Raw genomic sequence first — 24,132 nt, forward strand, 5'->3', positions numbered from 1 at the left:
AACAAAAAAACTTCAAAAACAGACTTCAAAGAGAAACTGCAGAGCTACAATTCATTTGCAAATTTAACACCATTAATTTGGGCTTAAATAGGGACTGGCAGTGGCTGGCTCACTATAAAAGCAATTTTCCCTCTCTTGATATTAACACCTCCTCATCAATTATGGGGAGTGGACCACATCCACCCTGACTAATTGGTCTTGTTAACACTGGTTCTCCATTTGTAAGGTATCTTGCTTCTCTTCATGTGTCAGTATATTTATGCCTGCATCTGTAATTTTCACTCCATGCATCTGAAGAAGTGTTTTTTTTTACCCACGAAAGCTTATGCCCAAATAAATCTTTCAGTCTTTAAGGTGCCACCAGACTTCTCGTTGTTTCAGTGCATAAAAAAGAGGCCAATACCTGAAAAAGGAACATTGTGAAAATAAACATTTTAACAATATGAAGAAATTCAGTTGTGTATTCAGGGTATGTATGTGTGTGAGAAGAAACCACTGTAAGAAAGAAAAGTGGTAGAGGCAGTGACAGAAAGTGAAGAGTCAGGTTTCTCAGAGAGCCAGGAGATGGAAGGACCAGGAGGTGAAGACATAGATGGAGAGGGTATACCAGAAGCAGCAGCAGGAGAGCAAGGAAGGGGACTGGGGTGGATGTTGCTGGAGACAAAGAAGAATGGCAGAGGATTGTGTGTATGAGGGCGGTGGGAGGGGGAAGGTATGTGAACTGATTATATGTGTGAATGTGAGAAATGGAAGAGAGAAACGAGATGGAGAGAGCAACAGATGAGAGGTGACTGGTCATGAGTAATTATCATCTATTCCATGAGTCAATCAATTATACTGTTGATCAATAGTGCAAAGAATCAGTTAAGCTGTGAAGCAGTTAGACAGTGAATGAATGATAGTAAGTTCTAAATATGCAGACTCAACAGTAAGATGAATATGCTGTTCAGACCTGAAGACAAATACTTTTATGCAATAAAGAATTTGCTGTCTAGGTGCACAAAGCAAATCAATTTCAGTGCTTTTTATCTGTCTCAACTCCACAAAATAATCTTATTCCAGACCACACACTATTAAGAGAATTTGGAATTGAATTTGACTTCCCCTCACTCTTTCTCAGTATTCTTGCCATACATGCTATAAATATTTACATTTTCAGGCAGTATTGTCACATTAACTTCATGTGATCTAATGTGGCTTGAGAGGTTTCCATGATGATTTTATGCATGAATTACTGTTAATTCTAAGTCTGAGCTATGTTTTAATTTCCAAACATAAAACTTGTTTTACTTGCAGCTGAGGATGAGAAAAAAACCCTAAATCTACTACATGTTATAGTTGATAATTTAAATAAAAAATAGAGAATTCCCTGTTAAGATTCCTATGGATTCTGTGTCCACATAGGAGCCAACAACTTTTTGCCACTGATTCCCATCTAGATTCAGCTAGAAAGCAACTTAACTTGAAGGGCAATAAGTATGGTTTCAGATGTATGCATTTATGAATTTAGAAATACTACTGACTTGTGCTAGTGCATAACCAAGTCAGGACATAATGGGCAACCTGGCACACTCCAAAATTGGATCTGCGTACACTACATTGCATGGCACAACATACCCAGTTGAAGGAAGGCAGTGTGTGTCAAGGTCCAACACACACCAAAACTCGATCTCAGGAATTCCTATTGTCATCTGAGTCTTTCTTATATTAGAGAGGTGACTGCTAAAGGAAGTTGCACTAGGGACTGTCAGGTCAGGCAAGATTATCAGATACTACTGAATCTTCTTTCAAATCTCTCCTCAAGACTCATCTATATAATGATACTTACAGTAAACTGTGAACTGATAATGGCTAGGCAGTTGGCCAGCGGAGATAGTTAACGTCATTAACATATCTTGTTTGTTTACAGAGCTAATCAAAACTTTTTTCCAATGAAGTATGGGGTATCAAATGATATTAAATTCTTCCTGGAAAATTTTCATTTAAAAAAATATTCATTTAAATTAAACAAAATGTTAATTTTGATTCAATTCTAAATGAAAACTTTAATCTCCAATTGAATTAAAATAAATTATTTGTTTTAATTTTTTAAATATTTTTCCTTTTCTTTTGATAAAATGAAAATTTCTTTTTTTTAAGGTCCAGATTTTCCATTTCTTTAACAGTTTTTCTTGGGAAATACTTATAATTTGTGACCAACCCTATTTATGTTATAAAACCCCTGAAAACCTGCTAATTAAACATAGCTAGCCTGCATAACCGTGCATACTTGTTACCCTTGTTCTCCCTCTATGTATCTTCCTGTTAATTACATTCATTTGTCTTAAACTGTAAGCTTGTGGGGGCAGTGACTGCCTCTTACTACGTGTTCATACAGTGCCTAGTCCAATGGGACTCCATCTTGATCGGGGCTTCGGGATACAGTGTAATAGAAATAATATTCTTTATTCTGTTAAACACTCTTGTTCATTTGGGAGTGGGAGGAATGTTGATGAAATGCTTTCCAATCTGCTGGTATTTTGATAATTCTATATAAAAACTCTTGATGTTTAAAGAGTTATTAGCTGAAAAGAATTAGCTCATGTAATAGTTTATTTGTACCTTTTTATAAATGAGTGTCCAAAAGTTATGATACAGAAAGACCTTGATAAATATAAATATGAAGGTTGTAATTAACTGACTAGCTATGTAGAGATCGAAGTCGCCTTCCCTTCCTGACATGACTAGTGTCATATGGACCACTGCACTCAAGGACCTGTAGTTATTATAAACTACATTTTTGTAATAAAGATTAGAGAGGCTACTGGCCGCTTGGTGAAATGCACAAGCTACCTTGGGCTATGTAAAACAAGACCTACTTTAGGATGCCAGAGAGAGTGTAATTGGTTTAAATAATCAGAATCTTGTAATTATTTATTTCGGGTTTCATCTAGTTTTACAGAATGTATGTTCTTTTCTTTCAAAAGGTCAGTGTGAACCAATTACTCTGGAACTCTGCATGAACCTGCCTTACAACTATACAAACTACCCAAAATACTTGGGCCATAGGACTCAGAAGGAAGCCTCCATCAGCTGGGAATCTTCCCTTTTTCCAGCCTTGGTTCAGACTAACTGCTACAAGTACCTTATGTTTTTTGCCTGTACAATCTTGGTGCCAAAATGTGACCCTCAAACGAATCAGCGTATCCCACCCTGCAGGTAATGTGACTGCTTCCTAACTGGATTCTTGACTAGTTTCATTCAGCACCATATGTATCTTTCTTAAAGGCTAACTCTGCTTCCATTGAAATCAGCAGAAGTTACGCTTTTGACTTCAGTAGGATCAGGATCAGGCCCATATTTTGCAAAGGGAAAGAAGTGTACTTCTTTATGTACATGTGATTATTTTTTGAAGTTTTTGAACTATTTAATGACATAGGTAAAAGAATAGCAATTCAGTTAAGTTTTCTATTTTAAACTATGTATATACAACCTTATGAATCAGTGGCTTTCAAACTTTTTTACTGGTGATCCCTTTCACACAGCGACCCTCCTTATAAATTAAACACACTTATTTAATATATTTAACACCATTATAAATGCTGGAGCAAAGCAGGGTTTGGGGTGGAGGTTGACAGCTTGTGACCCCCCGTAATAACCTCATGGCTTCCTGAGGGGTCCCGACCCCAGTTTATAAATATTCTATTGCTCTAATCCTTTGTTAGATATTAGATAAGAATTGCACCAATAGAAGGGGTATAAAAACACACAGCAAATGAAGAGTGTAGCTAGAAATATAAGTATTCATAATACTGCTTAGCTCATATGGAAAGCTTTATATATTCAAAGCGCTATACCAAATATTAACTAATGAAAGACGAGATTTGAATGTGATGGTCACTTTTCCAAAATTGGAGAGCAAGTACTGTAGAAATATAGTCCAGTTTTGCCCTGTTGTTTTTTATGTACAAACTAAAATGCTGCTTAGTCTATCAGTGCAAGGACTTTTCTGTTTCTGTTTCCTTATTAAATAAATATCACTAAGGTCCAATATATTAAAGTCTCTATTGAAAGAAGACTGTATTGAAAATTACTGTATGTGTCCTATCATAGGTGCTGGAACTAGGAGTGCTGGGGATGCTCCCACACCCTTTGGCTTGAAGTGGTTTCCGTTATATACAGGCTCTCAGCACCCTCACTATAAAAACTGTTTGAGCACACCAGTGTCCCATTGTTTCCTACATTATAACACTGGGAGGCTATCTAGAGCTATTCCTCTAAAGTTGGCAAATTGATCACTAGGCAAAGAAACATTGTCAATTTTCTAGTGGAAGCTAATAATAATTCATAGTGAAAATCATAAGGCACTACTAATTGATATGCTTAATTCCCACACAGGAATCTACTGTAATTGGAAAGTTAGAGTAATGCACATGGTATAGAGACAGAATTAGATGATGATCTCTAACAGATCAGGAAGGCTTATTAAAGTGACTTGCTGAAACATAGCCCACATGTGTGTGATAACCAAAAAATAATTAAAAAAAGTTATCCCAGTTTTTAAAAGCCAGAATTAGTTGTTGCATAGTTGTTGTCGTTGTTTTTAAATAAAGGAACAACAATTAGATTGTCTGCTTTACAGGACAGAGAGGGATTGTCTTTGTCTACCTAGCAAAGTAGGGGCTTAATAATACTAGCTTTAGTCACAAAATTTCACTTGTTTTTAAAAAATAGCTTTACAAAAACTTATGTTAGTGGAACTATTTTCATAACGGTCGCAAGTTTTTCTGTCCTATCCTAGATCATAAAAAGATAATTATTTTTATCAAGAGAAGTTTCCAGAGGTATCAGCATTGGGATTTGTAATGTTAAGTGTTGCCATTAAAATATGGACTAAGTAGTAAATTGTTATATTTGATTCACAGATTATACTGATTTCAGAAGAACTTTGGACACAGTAATAGATAGAAATAGAAAAATTATTTGGAAGCTATAAAGAAATGGAGTCATCCTAGTGGACTGTGATTTAACTTGGGTAAATGCAAGAGACAGAAATACAAATTATGTATTTTTAAATATTTAATTGCTGTCTGAAGCTCTTAAAAAGCAGACTATTTATTTACTTTCCCTTGGAAAATTCTAAGAATAGACTATTGTCCTAGAATCTGCTTCAACCTTTACAAATGAAGCACACCCTTTTTCAATGATAGCAGTGATTAATTGGGTTGAACAGTGCATACACCTTGTATTTGACCTGTCTTTTTCTGTAAACATTAAACAAAATTCAGCTAATGTAATTTTCCCTGTGATAAACTTTCTAAGTCCAAGTGCAATTTATAACCTTGGATTTCAAATTCACATTGTAATCATACATCTATTATAACATATACCTATCTGATGAATGTAAGATTTATTGACACTGGGGATACTCATCTCCATTTTCTATTCTAGGTAATACTGATCAGCAATTTTATTTCTGTTTTCTAGCTGTATAACATATGTCCCTGTTTTATGAAAAGTACCTAATTTATCACCTTTTTATTATTATTTTGATCATTATGCTTTATTTTTAGTGTAGAAGACTGTGCACAGCAAGGGGAACATGTTGAACCAGTTTTTGAAAATTAAGATGGCTATTATTGAGGCAACGTACTAATCTGTCATGTATGATTTCAAATTCTATGCAATGTGGTTCACCTTTAATAAGGCATTTGTGGTATCAGCCCTGATCCTGTTAACTGAACAGTACATAGCACTTCTTCAGCGACAAAGGGCATGATCCTTCAAGCCCTCCACATTCAGAGCTGCTCTTCCTAAGATTCTGAGATGACATTATTTTTATTTGCAAGTAGTTTCTAGAGACTTTGATCAATCAGGTCTGTGGCATAAAGAATGTGCTGGCAGCAACAGATTTCTGGAAGACTAAATTTCCTCACGACTGATGTCATTTAGATGTTCCCATCATTTTGTGCAGTGTTAGCCCTGTAATTGAATTAATAGCATTTGGCAGAGATTGAGGAAATATTTCAAAGTGGCATAACTACAGTGGTGCAAGTGGTACAGTCAGACCAAGGTCCATGAAGTTATGGAGGCCAAACCAGATGGAGCAATGCTCTGACACTTCACCTGGCAAATGGGGTCACAATGCCACTCACTCAAATTTAGCTCCTGTGTCATGGGGTGAGTGGGGAGTGTTGGAGCTCAATGGGTGAGGTGTTGGGGGTGGAATCGGGAAGGGGGTCCCTTACTTATTCTTGCAAGAGGGCTCTCTGAAGCCTTGTTACACCACTTTTTATTTCAGTTTACTTTTAAATGAGTTTAATATTTATGGAAGTTGCTAGATTGAAAATCCTGGAGACTGAAGTCCTTGATTTAATACAAAATAGAGAGAGCTTCCTCACCGTTTTGCCAGTGACCATCATCCTTGTTCTCTGCTACCCATTTCTTCCTTGGACTTCCTGTTGGCTCTGCCAAGCTAATGTGTCTCTATTTTCTTGTGGTTGCCTATTAACTAAGAACAAGATTCAGACCACCAGTTCATTTCACACAGACTGCCAAATAGCCAGCAATTGCAACTTTGGTCAATACAACCAAGACCATTTGCACTGTTATTGGCTTCAGACATCTATTTGACATGTTAACTGAATTTTAATTATTCCCCCCAAATTAGAACTGAATGTCTTGCAGCAGTTACTGGAAACTGTCTCCTCTGAAAGAAGGTTGTTTTTTTGAAGGGATAAGGTTGAAGGAGCAGGGACATGTTGAAGGCACAAGTTACTCAGATGTTTCAGTAAACTAGACCAAAACTTTTAAAATCTACTTTATTGTTTTCACTGCTCTGGCTGTCATCAGAAAAGAAGCAGAGCAGAAAACTCTGGAATCCAGAAAGTTGAGGCCAAACTACAAAACAATGTAGGGCAACTGCTCAAATGTGATTTGAATCAACCCAGAGTAACGAGCTTGTTTGGAGGAGAGGCACATCTTAAAGGAAACAGACTGCTGCTGAGCCATAACAAAGCAAGTTGATTCAAGACCATACTTATAAAAGGAATCTCTTTATAGCACACTGTGCCTCGGTTCAAGTGGGCACAGAAAGAGAGTTCATTCTATTCTCATTCTAAGTGAATCCTGTTACAGTCACAAGTAAAATAGCCGAATGGTTTTCTGTGGCTAACTGAAAAGAATATGCAGATGCCATTTGCCTTTACAAAAGGTAACTGCCATTATCCATTCTAGTTTCCAGCACTTGCCACACAGGCAACTGATTTTGCAGCTTTTCTCTGCAGAATGCATTGTACACACACACACCCATCTAAAATACAAGCACACTTCATTCTTACTATTTAAATGAAAGGTTCAGGCACAGAAACAAAAACAAACCTTTTTTTTAAACCCGCCCCCAAAACCAAATTAAATTTGAGAATAATACTGAAAATATGATGATGTCATTATATGCATTGTTGGTACAGTATGTATGACCTTGGTTTAAACAGCATGTTAAGTTTTGGTCACTCCTTTTCAAAAGTGACAGAGCAGAAGGAGAAGCGGTCCAGAGAAAGACCATGATAATAATTAGTAGCATGGAATGACTTCCATATATGAGCCAAGATTAAAAAGATTAGTGCTGTTTAGTATAGAGAAGAGGCAAATTAGAGGTAACGTGACAGAAGCACACAAAATATAGAGAAGGCAAATTGGACCCTCCTGTTAAATAACTTTCTCATAATATAAGAAGTAAGGGTACATTCACTGAAGTTGAAAGTCAACATTTACAACTGAAAACAAGTTTCAGAGTAGCCGCTGTGTTAGTCTGTATCTGCAAAAAGAACAGGAATACTTGTGGCACCTTAGAGACTAACAAATTTATTTGAGCATAAGCTTTCGTGGGCTACAGCCCACTTCTTCGGATGCATAGAACACTTTTTTACACAATACACAATTAACCTGTGGAACTCACTGAAAATGATATAATTGGAACAAAGGTCTTTGTAAGAGTCAAAAAAAGACTGGACCATTCCATGAATATAAGAATATCATCTGCAGTTACTTGGCTAGAAAAAATTTTTTATAGACATATCAGCCCCTGATACAGGACATAAGCCAATCAATAATTGCCTGTGGTTAGGAGGAAGCTTCGCCTATAGACAAGTTATCGCAAAATTTCCAATTATGGGTTTTCTTTCCATTCAGTTGCAGTATTTGGTACTCACCATTCTGAGAGACAGGATACTAGTCTAGATGGACTATTGATCTGATTTGCTATGGCAATTCCTATGTTTCTATGATGGAAAATAAATATTCAACATCAACACAATTTTCTTGCCTCTATAGCCTGATACAAATGTTGATGGTTAAAGTGACCATACCCTCAAAACTAGGTCACGTTGTTTCAAACCATCTTAATTTTACAAAATTCACTGAAAAGTCTTTTGCTCTTTTGTTTTCCAGGTTTGAAATCCCTAGACAGCCTGGAACCACAGGTTCAAATACAGGCAGGGTTGATTCAGCCCTGCAACCATCTGTGCAGTAGATAGTGTACTACACCCCATGAGTGGGTCTCTGAGAAGAGACCTTAAAAATCCAGAACCTGCCTGTCCTTTATGAACATTAAAAGTTCCTATGGCACTTCTTTGTAAGATAAGGCATATGATCCAGTGTCCCTGGTTAAAATTTTCTTTTCCCTGCTAGTTGTTATGCAATGTGCTATGGCTGCTGCCCCCCACATCACAAGAGACAATATTTCATTGGTGCAGTATGTATGCTTTTTGTGAAGTGCTTTGGCATCTTTCAGGAGGATGGTCTCAGTGTAGCTGTGAAACATTAGTATTGTTACGCTGATTCATTTAAGAATTTCTTCTAGAAGAATATCTTTCCCTGATCTGTCTGCATAGAAAGGAGTTTAGTATCTTTTGCTTTAAGAAAGACTCCTCTGTCATTTCCATCTGAGTGAAGGGAGTTTGTAAGAAACTTTACAACTGCTATTGTGACTTTTATGGTATGACTCAGGCAATAGTTTGCTTACCATAATTTTCTTAACAAAAAAATTAGCAGTGATGAAACATTTTAATATATTTTTCTTTAGTCTCAAGAAAGTTAAATGCATGTAAGAAAAGTTTTCTGTCATATAGGGAAGAGTAACAGCTTTTCTTTTTTTCATCTTCAGATCCTCAGCTAGGAGTGCTAATTTCCAGCAATAGTTGGTAACCTGTCATGACATGTTATTCCACCTTATTATATCTTTACTCACCCTCTCCAATTCATCCCTCCAGGACGCTATGTGAGCATTCCAAAGACCGCTGTGAATCTGTGCTTGGAATTGTGGGCCTGCAGTGGCCAGAAGACACAGACTGCACTCAGTTCCCAGAAGAAAACTCAGACAACCGAACCTGCCTAACACCTGATGAGGATGTGGAAGGTTACTAGTTAGATTATTTATAATTGGATATTGAATATAAATTTGTCACTTGCCGTAAGTTAGTGATCCCATTTCATACTTTAATACACCCTCTTTAAATTATATTATGTCAAGTAGGTGAATTAAACTCTCAGTATGGCTAATATACCGTGCAAATGATTCAAAATCAGATTTTGGACAATTCCTGTTTCTTCCAACTATGTATTATCTATTTACATCTAAGAGAAAGTTTTGTTAAGAAATTGAAGAGCTTTTATTCTGGGGAAAGGTAAAATTACTCTCATTCTGATTACCCACACTTGAGATGTATGGATAACAAAACACCTCCCACTTGCCTGTATTTGTACATGACCCCAGTTACCTGCAGGCCTGCCAATCTGCTGCTGTGGAGCATTAGTGTTTATCTAAAGGAGAGCCAAAGATCTTGGCAATGCTAAACAAACAAACTGTGATCCAGTCTTTGCTTAAGAAACCAATTCTACAGATGTTAGTGTACTTGCCAACTACTGTCTGCTCTCTTTCTCCTTTTGGGGGAAAGTCTGAAAGGACTGTATCAGGCCAACTTCAACAACGGCTGACTACCTCAGATGTTTTGAACCTATCCATGCTATTGCTCACCAAATACTGTTGATGCAAATCAGGAGTCTGGAACACATGAATGGAATTGTCTTTAAATGATTCTGTTTATTCCCTGTGAAGAGAGGGTGGCTGGTGTTGTACAGTTGCTCCTCCTGACTGAAGGGCCTCAGCTGCGGAGTTGAGCAACTCCATTCTGCCTTTCATTTTTTTTTAAAGTCATTGCTAATTGCTGTGATAGTGAGGTGACATGAGCTGGAGTATCAGCAATACGCTTATTACCCTCAATTCTTTAATCTCCCTTTCATTTGACTAAAATGTAGGTGTCTCCACAGTCTCCTGGTGTCTGATTGAGATTGGATCACAGATGAAAGCCAGTTGTTTTACAATCCAGCTAGATCAGAAAGATGCAATGCTGACTTGTATAGGGAAGCATTTGTGGGTTCAGCAAAGGGTATAGCTGCATCCAAGGTGTTTATCTGCAGATCACCAAATTGGTTCACAATCAGGAGGCCTTACAAAGTCTTTGTTGCTTCCTGGATTCCAAGATTGCATTAGTGAGCAAATCCACCTTTTTTTATACCTTTACTGTATGGACCAAACTCCATTTGTACACACCTTTTGTTATCTCTAGGCTAGGCTAATGCAACATGCCCTACCTAGACTGACCTGGTTAGTGCAGAATATGTCTGACAGTCTTCTGAGTGGACCAGGACAGTGGGAACATATTACTTCTGTCATAAATAGATAGCTAAGGGTTAATGTTTCTTTTACCTGTAAAGGGTTAACAAAGGGAACCACACACCTGACCAGAGGACCAATCAGAAAACTGGATTTTTCGAAGTGAGGGAGGGAACTTCTGGTTGTTTTTTGTCTTTGTTCTGCCTGTTTGTTTTCTCTCGGCTATGAGGGAAGAGCTTTTTTTTGTATCTCCAAGCTTTTTTCTACCCTTCTGTTCCCAAGTTGTGAATACAAAAGGAAAAGCAATAGGTTTATATTGTATTTTGTATTTACATGTGTGGAGTTGCTGGAATGTTTAAATTGGATATCTTTTTGAATAAGGCTGATTATTCATATTTTCTTTTAAGCAATAGCCCTGTGTTATGTCATCTTGATGCAGTGATTGTCACTTGATTCAGAGATTATATTCTTATGTCTTTTCTTTCTTTTATATAAAGTTTTCTTTTAAGACTTGTTTGAGTTTTTTCTCTCTGGGTAGGCTAAGGAACGAAGGGAAGGGAATTCTCTTGTGTTAGATCTACGGAGGGTGAAGCTCTGCAGCACCAGGGAATTGGTGGGGGGCGGGGAGAGAGATAGAATCATTTTTGTTTCTTGTATTAGGGGTTTGTCTCTTTGTGGAAGAGAGGAGACATACTTCTTGGTTTGTGATGTAAGAGATTGCATCCGTACTCTCGGTTAGCCCAGAGAGGAAAGTCTGGGTGGGAGAGAGAGGGGGAAGGGAAGTGGGTTATTTCCCTTGTGGTAAGACTCAGGACCTCTAGTCTTGGGGTCCCCAGATAAAGTTCTGTAATTCCTGTCTGGTGGCAGTGAGATAAGATCCAAGCTGGTAATTAAGCTTGGAGGTTCATGCTAGGCACCCAGATTTTGGACGCTAAGGTCCAGATTTGGGAGTTAGGCTTATGATAACTTCCTGTACTCCACACTCTGCACCAATGTCTGTGTGCCCAGATCACCATGAAAGATGTGCATAAATCATGTAATAATAATAAAATAGTTTATACTGAGAAGCTAGAAGACATAGGAGTAAATTCAGCCTTAAGCTGTGCCCTGCAGCAATCTGGTGGGGGAAAACAATCATCAAGGTACTACATAGGGGAAATAAATCAAACTTCTCCTGCAAGGGATCCTAGTGAAAATCCCCAGTTTTAGGAAAAATAATGTGGTGTTAATCTGCAGTGTATAAATTAACTTCTATCCCTCCTCTGTGTGGAGTAAGAACTTTGGTTTTGGGTGGTAGGATGTAATTGGATACATTTTTAAATTAATGTTTTAACAATTGTGAAATGTTTACAGAGTTAAATTGGGTGCACACATTTTTTCAGCATCTCCTTTAAAGTCTCTTTCAGGAACATCTCAGTTAAATTAGTAAGATAGAATGTGGCTACTGGGCTGACTACCTGGCTGTCCATTTATTATCTTGTCGCTGACAATATGGGCTAGACACCCCTGCAGAACAAATCAAAAGAGAAATTTATACTGTTAATTACTCCTTCATAAATTGGCTAATTGCTTAGTAAAGCACTGCTGTCAAAGTTATCCTTAGGCTGACTCACTGCTAATATTTCATATTTGTTGAATGAAAGATTTGCACCAGCTGCCAATGTTAGTTAGAAAAACAAGCCTTCTTGGAAAGTTTAAAATACTATAATAAATATTTTGGAAGGGTACTACAACAAAATAAATTAGACTTTTGAGAACCTGTTAAATTTTAATGATTAAGGCTATAGGTATTTTTAGTAAGTAGCCATGGACAGGTCACAGGCAGTAAACAAATATTCATGGCCTGTGACCAGTCCATGACGTACACTATAAATACCCCTGACTAAATCTTGGGGAGGCTGCTGCGTGGGGGAGCGGGTACCACTGCAGGGAGGGCATGGCTGTGTGGTGAGGGCGCTTCTCCAGCCGCCCCGAGGACCATTGCCGGGGGCTGTTATAGCAGTGGCTGCTCCAGCCGCCCCGAGGACCATTGCCGGGGGCTGTCAGAGCAGTGGCTGCTGCAGCCGCCCTGGGGACCACTATTGGGGGCCAGCAGCAGCCGGTACAGCTGTCAGCAGGGCTACCTGAGCTGCTGGCTGCAGAGCTGCTCCAGCAGCGGCAGTATGGCTGTCCCCAGAACCAGCTGCTTGGGCAGCCCTGGGGTCAGCCACAGTGGCCGCTGTGGAAGTCACAGAGGTCACGGAAAGTCACGGAATCCATCACTTTCGCAACCTTCATGACAGACACGGAGCCCTATTAATGATTACAGAATAAAGGTGATTTGCCCACTTAAACCATAGCTGGCAAAAACACTACAGTATTGAATCATTTAACCACCTCATAACAGCTACCTTACAGTATGTGATGAATCCAAGAATGAACTGCTCCAAGATGGTGTGCTTAGTGAACTCAAGTGAATTTACTCATAGCAGACTTTATTCCCAAGCGGTGACAGTCAACACAATTCTTTTTGTTTAAAAGAAAGTGGAAAACATTGCTATTTTCTTAAGGTCATGAGTTTTATTTGTAACTTTGTATGTGTATAAGTGTGCTCCGAGGAGTTGGGTTTGAGTTGGTTTGGTTGGGTTGGTTTGGGTTGGGTTCACGGCAAGATAGGCAGAGGGATCCCTTGTTTGAGGAACCCACTGGGACAGACCAGAGATAGGAGCCCAGCTGCCTAAACTGAGGCAACTATGTGCATACTCACTAGTGGAAACCTAGGTGCCTTGGGGAATTAAATGGTGGAAACTCAGCTGCCTAGGGGCTTTAGGTGGCTCCAGGGTTAGGTAGCAGCTGAGCAGGGGTTGTAAGGATCTCAGTTGCACCTAAATGTTGGATTTAGGTACCTAAAGTGGCAGTTAGGCACCTAAATCCTTTTGTGAATCTAGCCCTAATTGACTTAAGAACAAAAGTCCAAACTGACTTTCAGTGGTACTTTTTTCCCCTAAGGCACTTCTGAAAATCCTTCCTGGCCATTGTGATGTGAGGATTAATTGGTGAATACTTATTAAGGACTCTGAATTTTAAAAAAAAGGCCATGTAATTGCTAAATTTTATTATCTGTTATAAAATCAATACACTGAATTGTTTACCTTTATCTCTTCAACACTACAGCAGTGGACAATATAACTAGAAAAGCAGTGCCCTCAACCCTAAACAATATCTGTCAATAATGTTGTGAGGCTTTGAAACTTGAGAGGTGGCAGTATATGAAGAAATGGCTGTGGGAAAGTAGTGATGTGTACTCAAACCCACCCCATCCTCCGTATTTTCATCCAGGATAGTTTCCATTTCTGCATAGTTCCAACTTAGTATCTCACAGGGTTTCTGTTCTTGTCTTCTACCCGTTTAACTCAGTCACAGTGATAAACAGTAATAATAAAGAGTACTGCGTGATAATTAACGCTTTCCAGTTTGCTGAAAGTGTTATGTTTTCTGACATTGACAGAGTGCTCACCCAGTCACTTCAAGTGCCGTTCTGGAAGGTGTGTCTTGGCCTCCAGAAGATGTGATGGCCAGGCTGACTGTGAAGATGATAGTGACGAGGACAACTGTGGTAAATAAACTAAATGAGTCAGTTGATTGAATGGAAAATGGCTGGAGTATCAGAGGACATAACTGTTGCTCTCTGTCATTTTGTTCAGCACATAGTGTGAAAGTTCAAAAGATAAGCCCCTTTTCCTCAAGAAAAATCTGTGAAATATATTGGAAAATAATTGAGTTTTTAATGGCTGGTTGTAAAATTAGTGCAGGCCACATCCTGCTTGCTGAATATGAACATCATCTGTGACATTGAAAGTGTGGGAGCCCTGGTAAGCCAGCTTCCAGACTGTTTGAATATTAGTTTATCATTTAGGAGGAAATCTATAATGGTGAAGGCTCAATTCCCCTTTGTATTGCTCTATCTATACTGATGGAGTTATACTGGCATAAAAAAGGAATGAGTGCTGAATCAGGCACTGAATATTCAATTACAGTTTTAAATGTTTACCTGTTGACATTATTTTTATGATGTGTTGAACACAGGCTGGAGACTTTTATTGTAGTCTAGTCTCTCTTACTGCAATGGGCTCCAAAACTGGAAGTGTCAGGAATGTTGTCAATTTTCAGCTGTCATCAGTAGCCTGAAGAATATCATGGAAAAAGCAACTCTTACCTCTTAAATGTAGAGAAAGTGCTTTGGCTGAACAACAATGAGCAAATTCCCTGGGAAAAAAATCTAGTTAAATAACAATTGTTTTGGTTGCCCTTCCTTCAAAATTATTGTCATTAACACTTGCTTTTAACTCCTGAGAACCCTAATAGCTAATTAACTTTTAGAGTCATTTTATACTCCTTGACTTTAAGGTCTGAAATATTGCTTTGATACATAAAACAAATTTCTTAAGTAGGTCTCTCTCTTTTTGGTCTAGACAAAATGTTGCTAGCAATCAATGGAATTCTTATCAGCCTCTATAAATATGAAAGCTGCATCTGCTAGAAAATTACAGCTGTCAGACTGACATTACATTGACCATGGGTAATGATGTTACTGAAGAACAGCCAGTGCTTTTAGAGCTCTAGAAGTTGCTGTCTCTAGCTCATTCATATTCTTTGTGTGTAGGACAAACTCAGAGATCATTGAACTTTCCCTGTGTAAATGGTGAGCTCAGAATATATTGGATTTATTATTTTTTTAAAGAAAAGAACACACTGGTTTTTGTACCATTAGTTCACCAAGCTATATTTACAGAATGTATATTTTAGATTCCATAAACAACTAGTAGTGGATACCGTGTTAGGACAACCAGACTGATTATGTCCATTTATGTCCTGTGGCAAGATCTGCACATCACAGGATGAAGGGGGCCATTTACAGCTCCCTCATTCTCAAGCTGCCCTGGCTCGAGTGTAAGTTAGAACAGCCCTTAGGCTGCCTGTAAGAGTCCATCTGCAAATTTAAAATTGGCAGAACAGAGCTGTGCTCAGTGCCTGCTGTGCCCTCTCCCTTTCTGCCCTTCCCTGATCTGACGTGCCCTCTGGGGTTGGATGGGCTGCTTGGTTGTCTTATGAGCCAGCTCTGCCAGCTTTTGCTGTACATCTGAGAGTTTTCTTACTCCACTGGGGATAGCAAGTAGATAGCAGAAAGGTGGCAAACAGGAATATTGTGAATGTGCAGGAGCATAACCTTTAAAATCAGCATTTTGTCCTCTACAGTTTGCTGCAGCACTAATTCTCACTGTGGTATCTTAGCTGGGATAAAAAAGTCCTGGCATTTAATTTTAAGGACTCAAGTAATGAGAATTGCACAATGAATATATCAGTGACAATGAGTTAACACACATCTTAAAGGAGAAAAAAGGTGAGATAGTGCATGAATCCCCTTCTCCCATCAAAAGCAGTTTTTGAGATGGAGATTGTATAAATACAGGACCAGCGCCAGGGTTTCTGGCGCCCTAGGCGCCATTTCGCCGCCCCATGCGCGGGTCTCGCGGCTCCGGGACCAGCAGACCGTCCGCAGGTACGACTGCGGCAGCTCCACCGGAGCCGCCTGCCGCCCCCCCGGCAAAATGCCGCCCCCCCCCCATAATGCTGGCGCCCTAGGCAACTGCCTAAGTCGCCTAAATGAAAGCGCCGGCCCTGTATAAATATAGACATGTTTTCATAAACATTAAATTAAGAAAGTCATATTATAAAATCCTTATTCTACAGAAGCTCATTAAAAATGACACATTTGGCATGCAGAATAGAACTCACAATCTTCTGCTGCAAAAATATTTTGTGTGTCCATGGCCAGAGTCATTGAAATATACACACTGAACTTCTGTTCTAAGGGGTGCCTCTGTTCCATGCAAAGATAAACAATGTTAATGCATTTATGTAGTGTCCTCAGGAGTCATAGGACACTTGACAATAAAACATTGTACAAATTTTAAAAGTAATCAAGGGCAACTGGAAACAAATATTTAGTTAATGGTAAATGCTTAGTCAGGCAGTTGCGTAACTTTGGGCCTGTCTAACAGTAAGTGCAGCAGAAGCTGGGATGTAAACTTACAGAGCGCTAGCAGGTTGTATATTAGCTGTCCATGCAAACTCTACTATGCTGCACTAAAAGTTTCTTAGTGTGCATTGACCTACTCCCATTTCAAAGTGGAGTAGATCAAAGTGCTCTATGGAATTTTTATTGTGCAGCAGCAGGGTCCCATACAGACAGTTACCACACTGCACTCTAGTGCACGGTAGGTTTACAGCCCAGCTTGCCATGCACTAACTGTTTGTCTAGACAAGCCCTTAGATTCTTAGTCTAAAGTCACTTATTCTGTTCTCTTCAGGTTCTTATATCTCCCTTCACCATTGTGCTGTCCGAGTGCCTTCCAAAAGCACATTAAGCAATGTGACTAGCATTCACCTCCCTTTTCCCCCTCAAAGGGAAAATTAGCAGAGAGGCTTTTTTGTTCCATTCAATATATGTCTGCTGTGCTATATGTATTTATTAGGAAGGCATGGTCAAAGAGCTGCATCTTGTACTTCGAATGGAAAATGGTGATATTTGAGATGGTTATTAGAACCTGTGAGAGTTCATTTTGCAGCCTTGCTCTGGCACCCAAGAAAGCTCTAGCCACTGCACAGATGAGCCTTATCCTTGCAGTGGATAACTCTATTGTCCCAAGAAGCAGGACAGGGACAGGAGAGATCACAGACGTGGGTATGTGCATTGTGTAGCCACGTACCAAGCATAGGCCCAATCCTGGAGTTTCAGGCAATGTTTTAGGTATCCTGTGCCTAGACTATTAAGTGCCTTTAAAATGAAGACAAAGACTCTGAATTTGACATTGAACATATTCCTAAAATACAAAAGCTTGCATGGGACAGGGATGCATAAGCTATCCCTCCTCTGGTACAGGGAAGTGTAACTCACACACACGTGTTCCACCCTGGACTTCTGTAACTTAGGAGGGAATTCAACCATAGGAATGGCATTCAGGAATTTCACAAAATCGACTTCTGAGATATTGGCATCTTCAACCCAAATGTTAGTTCTGATTTGGGATAGAATCTGTAACCTACACTGAGCCAAACACAGAGCATGATAACCTGGCTCTCGCCATTGCCTCCTTGGCCCATCTGGAATCATTTCAACAATTGATGACTGTCAGCACCAAGGTGTTTAAATATGAGAAATGAAGATACATTAATAATGCCTCATTCTTGTTGTCATGAACTGGGATGTGGGTGGTCAGGCCTAGTGGTTGGAGTCAGAGTCAGGAACCGAGCAGAGCTGTAGTGGATTGGGCAGGACAGGAGCAAGGCTGGGAATAAGGCAGGGGCAAGGCTGGAGTGAGACTAGGAGCAAGGCAGCCACAGAAAAGATAGTAGACATGAGTGCATGCGTTGAGGAGCCAGTGATCAGTTGCTGATGTGGGACTTAAAAGTAGACTTGCTGACTTCCTCGGCCAGTCAGGCAAAGTGGCCTATCAGGTGGACCTGTTGTTGCTCACCTGTGCTCATAGGCTGCCTGAAGACTTGGCAGACACAGTTGCAAGTCTTTATTCCTGACACTTGTTCATCATAATATTGCTTATTCTCCCCCAGTAATGCGTGACCTCTCAGGAAGGCCAATTATTCCTCTGTGTACAACTCATAACAGTTCTACTGTGACCTATTAAGTAAGATGTAAATGAAGTGGAGTACTATGTGCATTCAGTATACACATTACAACTACTGATGGAGGAACCCAAATGAATTATTTCTATAGCCACGTGAGCTGACTTTTTTCTCACTCACAGTCATAAATGTGTTCACCTTGGAAATAGATACTGTGTAAGCTACATTTCCTTTTGCTAACTTAGTAACTGCTATCCTTTGCTGAACTAGTGCACTAGATGAGCTCCAGTCACAGGAAGTTTAATAGTACTATACCGTCCAAGCCACTCGTACTGTAGCGACCTCACAGAACCGAGGTTTGTTTATTTTTTATTTTGATCACATAGGCCAGTCACCTGACTCTGAACTCAGATTAAGTTTAAAGTATGAAAGCCAATGTGATCAGCTATAGAATGGATTAAACAAGGCAGCCACGACTCCATTTATTTTAAATAAATATTAGTAGAGTAAAATCAAGAGAATTCTATTTATCATGTATTATGATGGCCTCCTGGGTTACTATTGTGTCAGAGATGCATGAGGACATTTCTGCATCAAAGTGAACTGTTTCCAAAGTCTGATGTTGTAGTGAGATGTTTTAATAATTATTTACAGAAAACTTTAAAGACAAAATTGGAAAGCTAGATGTTTTATAAGCCTACATCATGCCATTCTTAATTTCCCTCCATGTGACAAACTAGTAGCCTACTATTTTCCCATGCTAATTGTCCCCTACTGTTACTCACACCTTATCAACTGTTTGAAATGGGCCATCCTGATGATCACTACAAAATTTTTTTTTTCTCCTGCTGATAATAGTCCACATTAATTGATTAGTCTCATTAGAGTTGGTATGGCAACCCCCATTTTTCATGTTCTCTGTGTATATTTATATATATCTTTCTGTATTTTCCACTGCATTCATCTGATGAAGTGTGTTTTAGCCCACAAAAGCTTATGCCAAAATAAATTTGTTAGTTTCTAAGGTGCCACAAATACTCCTCATTCTTTTTGCTGATATAGACTAACACAGCTACCGCTCTGAAACATATAAACAAACTCTGACACAGTTTTACAACAGATCATCCTGATTTTTTTATGAAGCCAGTGCAACTGATTAATGTCACTTGGAGGAGACAATGGCTGTGTTAGCTGCATAATAATGAATTTTCAGATAGATTCATATAGTTGGCAAAGGTGAATCTGTGTAACCACTTGATGCAGTGGTAAAATATTAGATTACTGCAAGCAAGGAAATGTACTTATGGACAATATGGCTAGCTCCTTTCCACCTCTCTTTCTGTTCTCTGCATCAATACTGCAAGAAAAAATATTCATGGTATTTAATGGAGATTACCAAAAGAAACAAGTTCAGAGTATTTCCATTTTTGAAAGACGAATATGATAAATGTTAATATTTTGAACATAGCCCTTTACTTTTAAATTAAATTGTGCGGAATCCAGGATGAGAACTACTCACATATCCTTAGTAATGTATATCAGAAGTAGTTTGGTATGGATGTTTTCCTGAATTAGGGCCTAAATTGATGGATCTAGTATAAGCAAAGGATAAGGTAAGAGTAACTGGTCAGAAAGAACAATGGAACATTGTATATTTCATGCCTATTTGAATAAGAGTTTACTTTGACAATTTGCTTCTATTCCCTCACCAGGAATAATTATTTTTTATAATTTTTAAAATATATATTAAAAATTGAACATACCTTGAATTTTTCAGAAACATTAACGAAAAAACCCCAGTAGATCTGGGGCAACATTCAAAACTTCATGAATTCATGTAGATTTCTGCAGGGTTTTTTGGTTAATATGAAAAAAGAAAAACATTTGGAAATGTCAAAGTAATTTGTTTTGACATTATCAAAATGGGACATTTAGATTTTTGGAGGCTAGATGCAGAAGGACATTCAGGCACCATTCACAAAATAGGAGAAGGAGGTGGCCTCATAACTTTTAGCTCTGTGGTTACAGCACTTATCTGAGATATGGGAGACCCACGTTTGAATTGCTACTCTGGAGCAGGGACTTGAACCCTGGTCTCCTAGGAGTGCCCATACTACCCAACTAAGGGTATTCTGGAGTCGCGCACTCTCAGTTTCTCCAGAAACTGCAAAACTGAAATTAATTTGCAAACGTGACACCATCAAATAAGGCCTGAATAAAGACTGGGAGTGGCTGAGTCGTTACAAAAAATAATTTTCCCTCTGTTGATACTCATCCCTTCTTGTCAACTGTTGAGAATGGGCCACATCCACCCTAACTGAATTGGCCTCATTAGCACTGACCCCCCACTTGGTAAGGCAACTCCCATCTTTTCATGTGCTGTGTATTTATACCTGCCTACTCTATTTTCTCTTCTATACATCTGATGAAGTAGGTTTTAGCCCACGAAAGCTTATGCCCAAATAAATGTGTTAGTATATAGGGTGCCACAAGGACTCCTTGTTGTTTTTGCTGATACAGACTAACATGGCTACCACTCTGAAATCAGTTTCTCCTGTTGAGGCTGTTCTACTTTGTATAAAAATCCTTGAAGAGTCATTGGGGCAGGGACTGGAACCCAAATGTTCCCCCACCCCGCTGAGTGCCCTTTAACCACTGGGTTACAGAGTCATTCTCACTTGCTTTCTCTTTTTGACCCAATGACAATTCAAGTTTCAGGTTTGAACAAAATGTTTAGCTTCACCTGAAACAATTTTTTTCCAACTTTTACAATTCACTTAAAATTTCAAAAAAAAATTTTAAATTTGACCTGAAGCAGTTTTTTTCCTGTTTCTCAGAACTGCAATCTAACTGAAAAATCAGCCATTCACACAGCTCTAGTTGCATGTAAATGTTAAAATGAAATATCTCAAAGCTCTTGTTCTCTGTGTCCAGGTTGTAAAGAAAGGGGTCTTTGGGAATGTCCATCGAACAAGCTGTGTATCCAGCACGCCATGATCTGTGACGGCTTTCCAGATTGTCCTGACAAGGTGGATGAAAAGAACTGCTGTAAGTGCTTAACCAGGGTGATAGGACTGAATCTAGAATTTTGGGGGCACTGGACAAACTGTAGAAGCAGCCCCCTAAAGGCATAATGGCCCCATCCCTCCCCTTAGCTCCCTATCATTGAAGCCTTGTTGCTCCAAGTTCTCCCTCTCCATCCTATAATCTCTCTCCTTGGTTCCACTACTCACTGCTGTGGCTCCATATCTCTACCTCACCCTGTCTGGTTTCTTTCCACATGTGTCCATTTGTCTGCTATTTTTTATTTGTAGTTCATTGGCTGCTGTCTCTTCCTCTAAGCCCCTTGACTCTCTTTCATATAACCTATGGCTGCTTGGATCTTCTTCACTCCCACTTGTCTTACCCAATCCCAGGACTTTTGGGCTTTTGTTTCTCCCTCTGTTCCCTTTGCTCCTTTCTTCCTATGTGTCCATTGTCACTTCCTTCTCACCATATCCAAGGTGGCAATGAGTTCAAGAGGAATACAAGTGTATCCCATGCAGTGCAAACAAGAGTGTAGGAATGCCCCAGTGAACCCCATTGGGGCCTGGGTAATGGTTCTATACTGCAACCACTAAGAAATTCCGCCTTCCTTCAGCTGATAGCTAGGAACTGACATGAGTTCCTTTTCACAGTACACAGCTTATCAGTGGGATGGGAAGGGGAGGAGGAGGAGCTACTGAGTGGCAGCTGCTGTACAAGCTTCCATCTTGTTGCTCATCCTTTCAATGTGTATGTGAAGTCAGTAGTGGAGATTGGGAAATGTTTTTGCCTGCAATGTAATGGATATGTTGATGCTTCTCTGTTTTGTCTGCTTTTAATCAAACCTAGTTCTATGGTCTCATCTTCTGCCATCTGATCTGCCAAAGAGAGGAATGGTGTCTGTTTGAACTCATTGAAAATCTGAATTTCTGTCCCCCAGGAAATGCTGATATTTCAGCATTTGTTTTCATCCCAATTGTGGAAACCACATTTTCAGTTGAAAAAACATGTTGACATATAATTCCTGACCAGCTCTGATATTTGTTGGAAGGGGCAGATGTTTAAAGAGGCAGTGTCTGCACCATCTGTGTAGGGTAAATGCATATGTTTTGCCATACAGAATGCAGCTGCTCTTCTCTAGAAGAGCATATAGCATCAGTGCTCAAATCTCTTTTTGACTTCCTGCATGCTTCCAGGTGCAAGTATTGCCTGATTTATTGATGGTGGATTGATTACTTAAGAATTCCCAATTAATAACTTAACACACTGAGGTTTGATAGGCTCTTGTCCAAAGATCCAATCCAGTATTATTAGGATTATTGTTCAGTTGGAAACCCTGACATGCATGGTTGGAAAAGATCTTTTGCTCTTTTAAGATTTGTATTACTAAAGTTAGTTAACACACAGATGTTCCAGTCCAGATGACAGTATGAATAATGTCATGATAATTTGACATCCAGTATCATCTCATGCACATACTCACAACCATTCTTCTGGAGACCTAGAAGTAATGAGACAGGACCCCTGTGGATCACCATCTGTCTTCTCTCTGGCTTGCATAATGATTAAGGCTATGTTTTAGTCATGAATATTTTTAGTAAAAGTCGTGAACAGATTATGGGCTGTAAACAGAAATTCACAGGCCTGAGACCTGTCCATGACTTTGACTAAAACTTGGGTGGTGGAGCCGTGGGTGCTCTGGGCGGGGGAGGGGGAGCGGCGGCGGGGGAAGGTCCAGGGTGCCACGGGTGCAGCTGCTGCAGAAATCATGGCAGTCACGGAAATTCATGGAATCCGTGATTTCTGTTACCTCCGTGACAGACTTACAGCCTTAATTAATAATGATTGCTAGGGTTGAGATTTTGTCAGCCTACCTCATGGTCAGACCTATTGTAAGGTTTGATGACTGTCGTGAATATTCATAAGAGTGAATATGAGTCTCCTTCGCCCATAACTAACTGTTTCACCCTAATAATGTTGGGGTTTTCTTGTTCAAATCTATGGATTAGTATATTAATTATATCAAACTCATCAGCATATATATCAATTGGTTACTGTAATAATTCTGTGGATAAGCATCTGCTGATGTGACTGTCACAAAATACTCCAAACTGGCATCAACTGACTTTTTGCAGTTACCCATCAGCATTCTGCAAAATGTCAACAAAATTATTTATTGCAAAATTATGTCTTATGCCATTTTATAACCTAGCATTAGTGCTAACGTATGGTAAGCTAAACAATTTACTTATACCAAAGTTCATATCCTTATGCTAACTGCTTAAGTTACTATTTTAAAGGATTAGGCCTGTCGGCTTCTTGCATCTCTCCCTTATATTTTATCTTAACGCATATTAGCTAGTTTTGGACTCAGTGTAACCAGGAGTAGGCAACTTTTCAGAAGTGGTGTGCCGAGTCTTCATTTATTCACTCTAATTTAAGGTTTCGAATGCCAGTAATACATTTTAATGTTTTTAGAAGGTTTCTTTCTGTAAATCTATAATATATAACTAAACTATTGTTGTATGTAAAATAAATAAGGTTTTGAAAATGTTTAAGAAGCTTTATTTAAAATTAAACTAAAATGCAGAGCCCTTGGACTGATGGCCAGGACCTGGACAGTGTGAGTGCCACTGAAAATCAGCTCATGTGCCACCTTCAGCACACGTGCCATAGCTTGCCTACCCCTGGTGTAACCCATAAGCTAATGCACAATTTACACAAGTCAAGATGGTCTCTAAAGCTCAATGTTTTGAGATGTGAATAACTGAGAGCAACTCATCTTTACATAATCAACTGAAGTTTTTCAGATCAGCTGGGGTACTGTACTTATG

The 24,132-nt window shown here is 39.1% G+C and overlaps 1 protein-coding gene across 1 annotated transcript in view; it reads left to right on the forward strand.

Moving 5' to 3' along the window:
* Positions 1-24,132, forward strand: part of CORIN (corin, serine peptidase) — a 297,684-nt gene that overhangs the window by 229,159 nt on the left and 44,393 nt on the right. The window contains exons 11-14 of the mRNA XM_075066492.1: positions 2,967-3,198; positions 9,249-9,394; positions 14,139-14,246; positions 21,209-21,322. Coding sequence (XP_074922593.1) covers positions 2,967-3,198; positions 9,249-9,394; positions 14,139-14,246; positions 21,209-21,322 — 600 coding nt within the window. The remainder of the gene's footprint in view (positions 1-2,966; positions 3,199-9,248; positions 9,395-14,138; positions 14,247-21,208; positions 21,323-24,132) is intronic.

Source organism: Chelonoidis abingdonii, chromosome 5 (assembly GCF_003597395.2).
Source record: "Chelonoidis abingdonii isolate Lonesome George chromosome 5, CheloAbing_2.0, whole genome shotgun sequence".
Classification (NCBI taxonomy): Eukaryota; Metazoa; Chordata; order Testudines; family Testudinidae; genus Chelonoidis; species Chelonoidis abingdonii.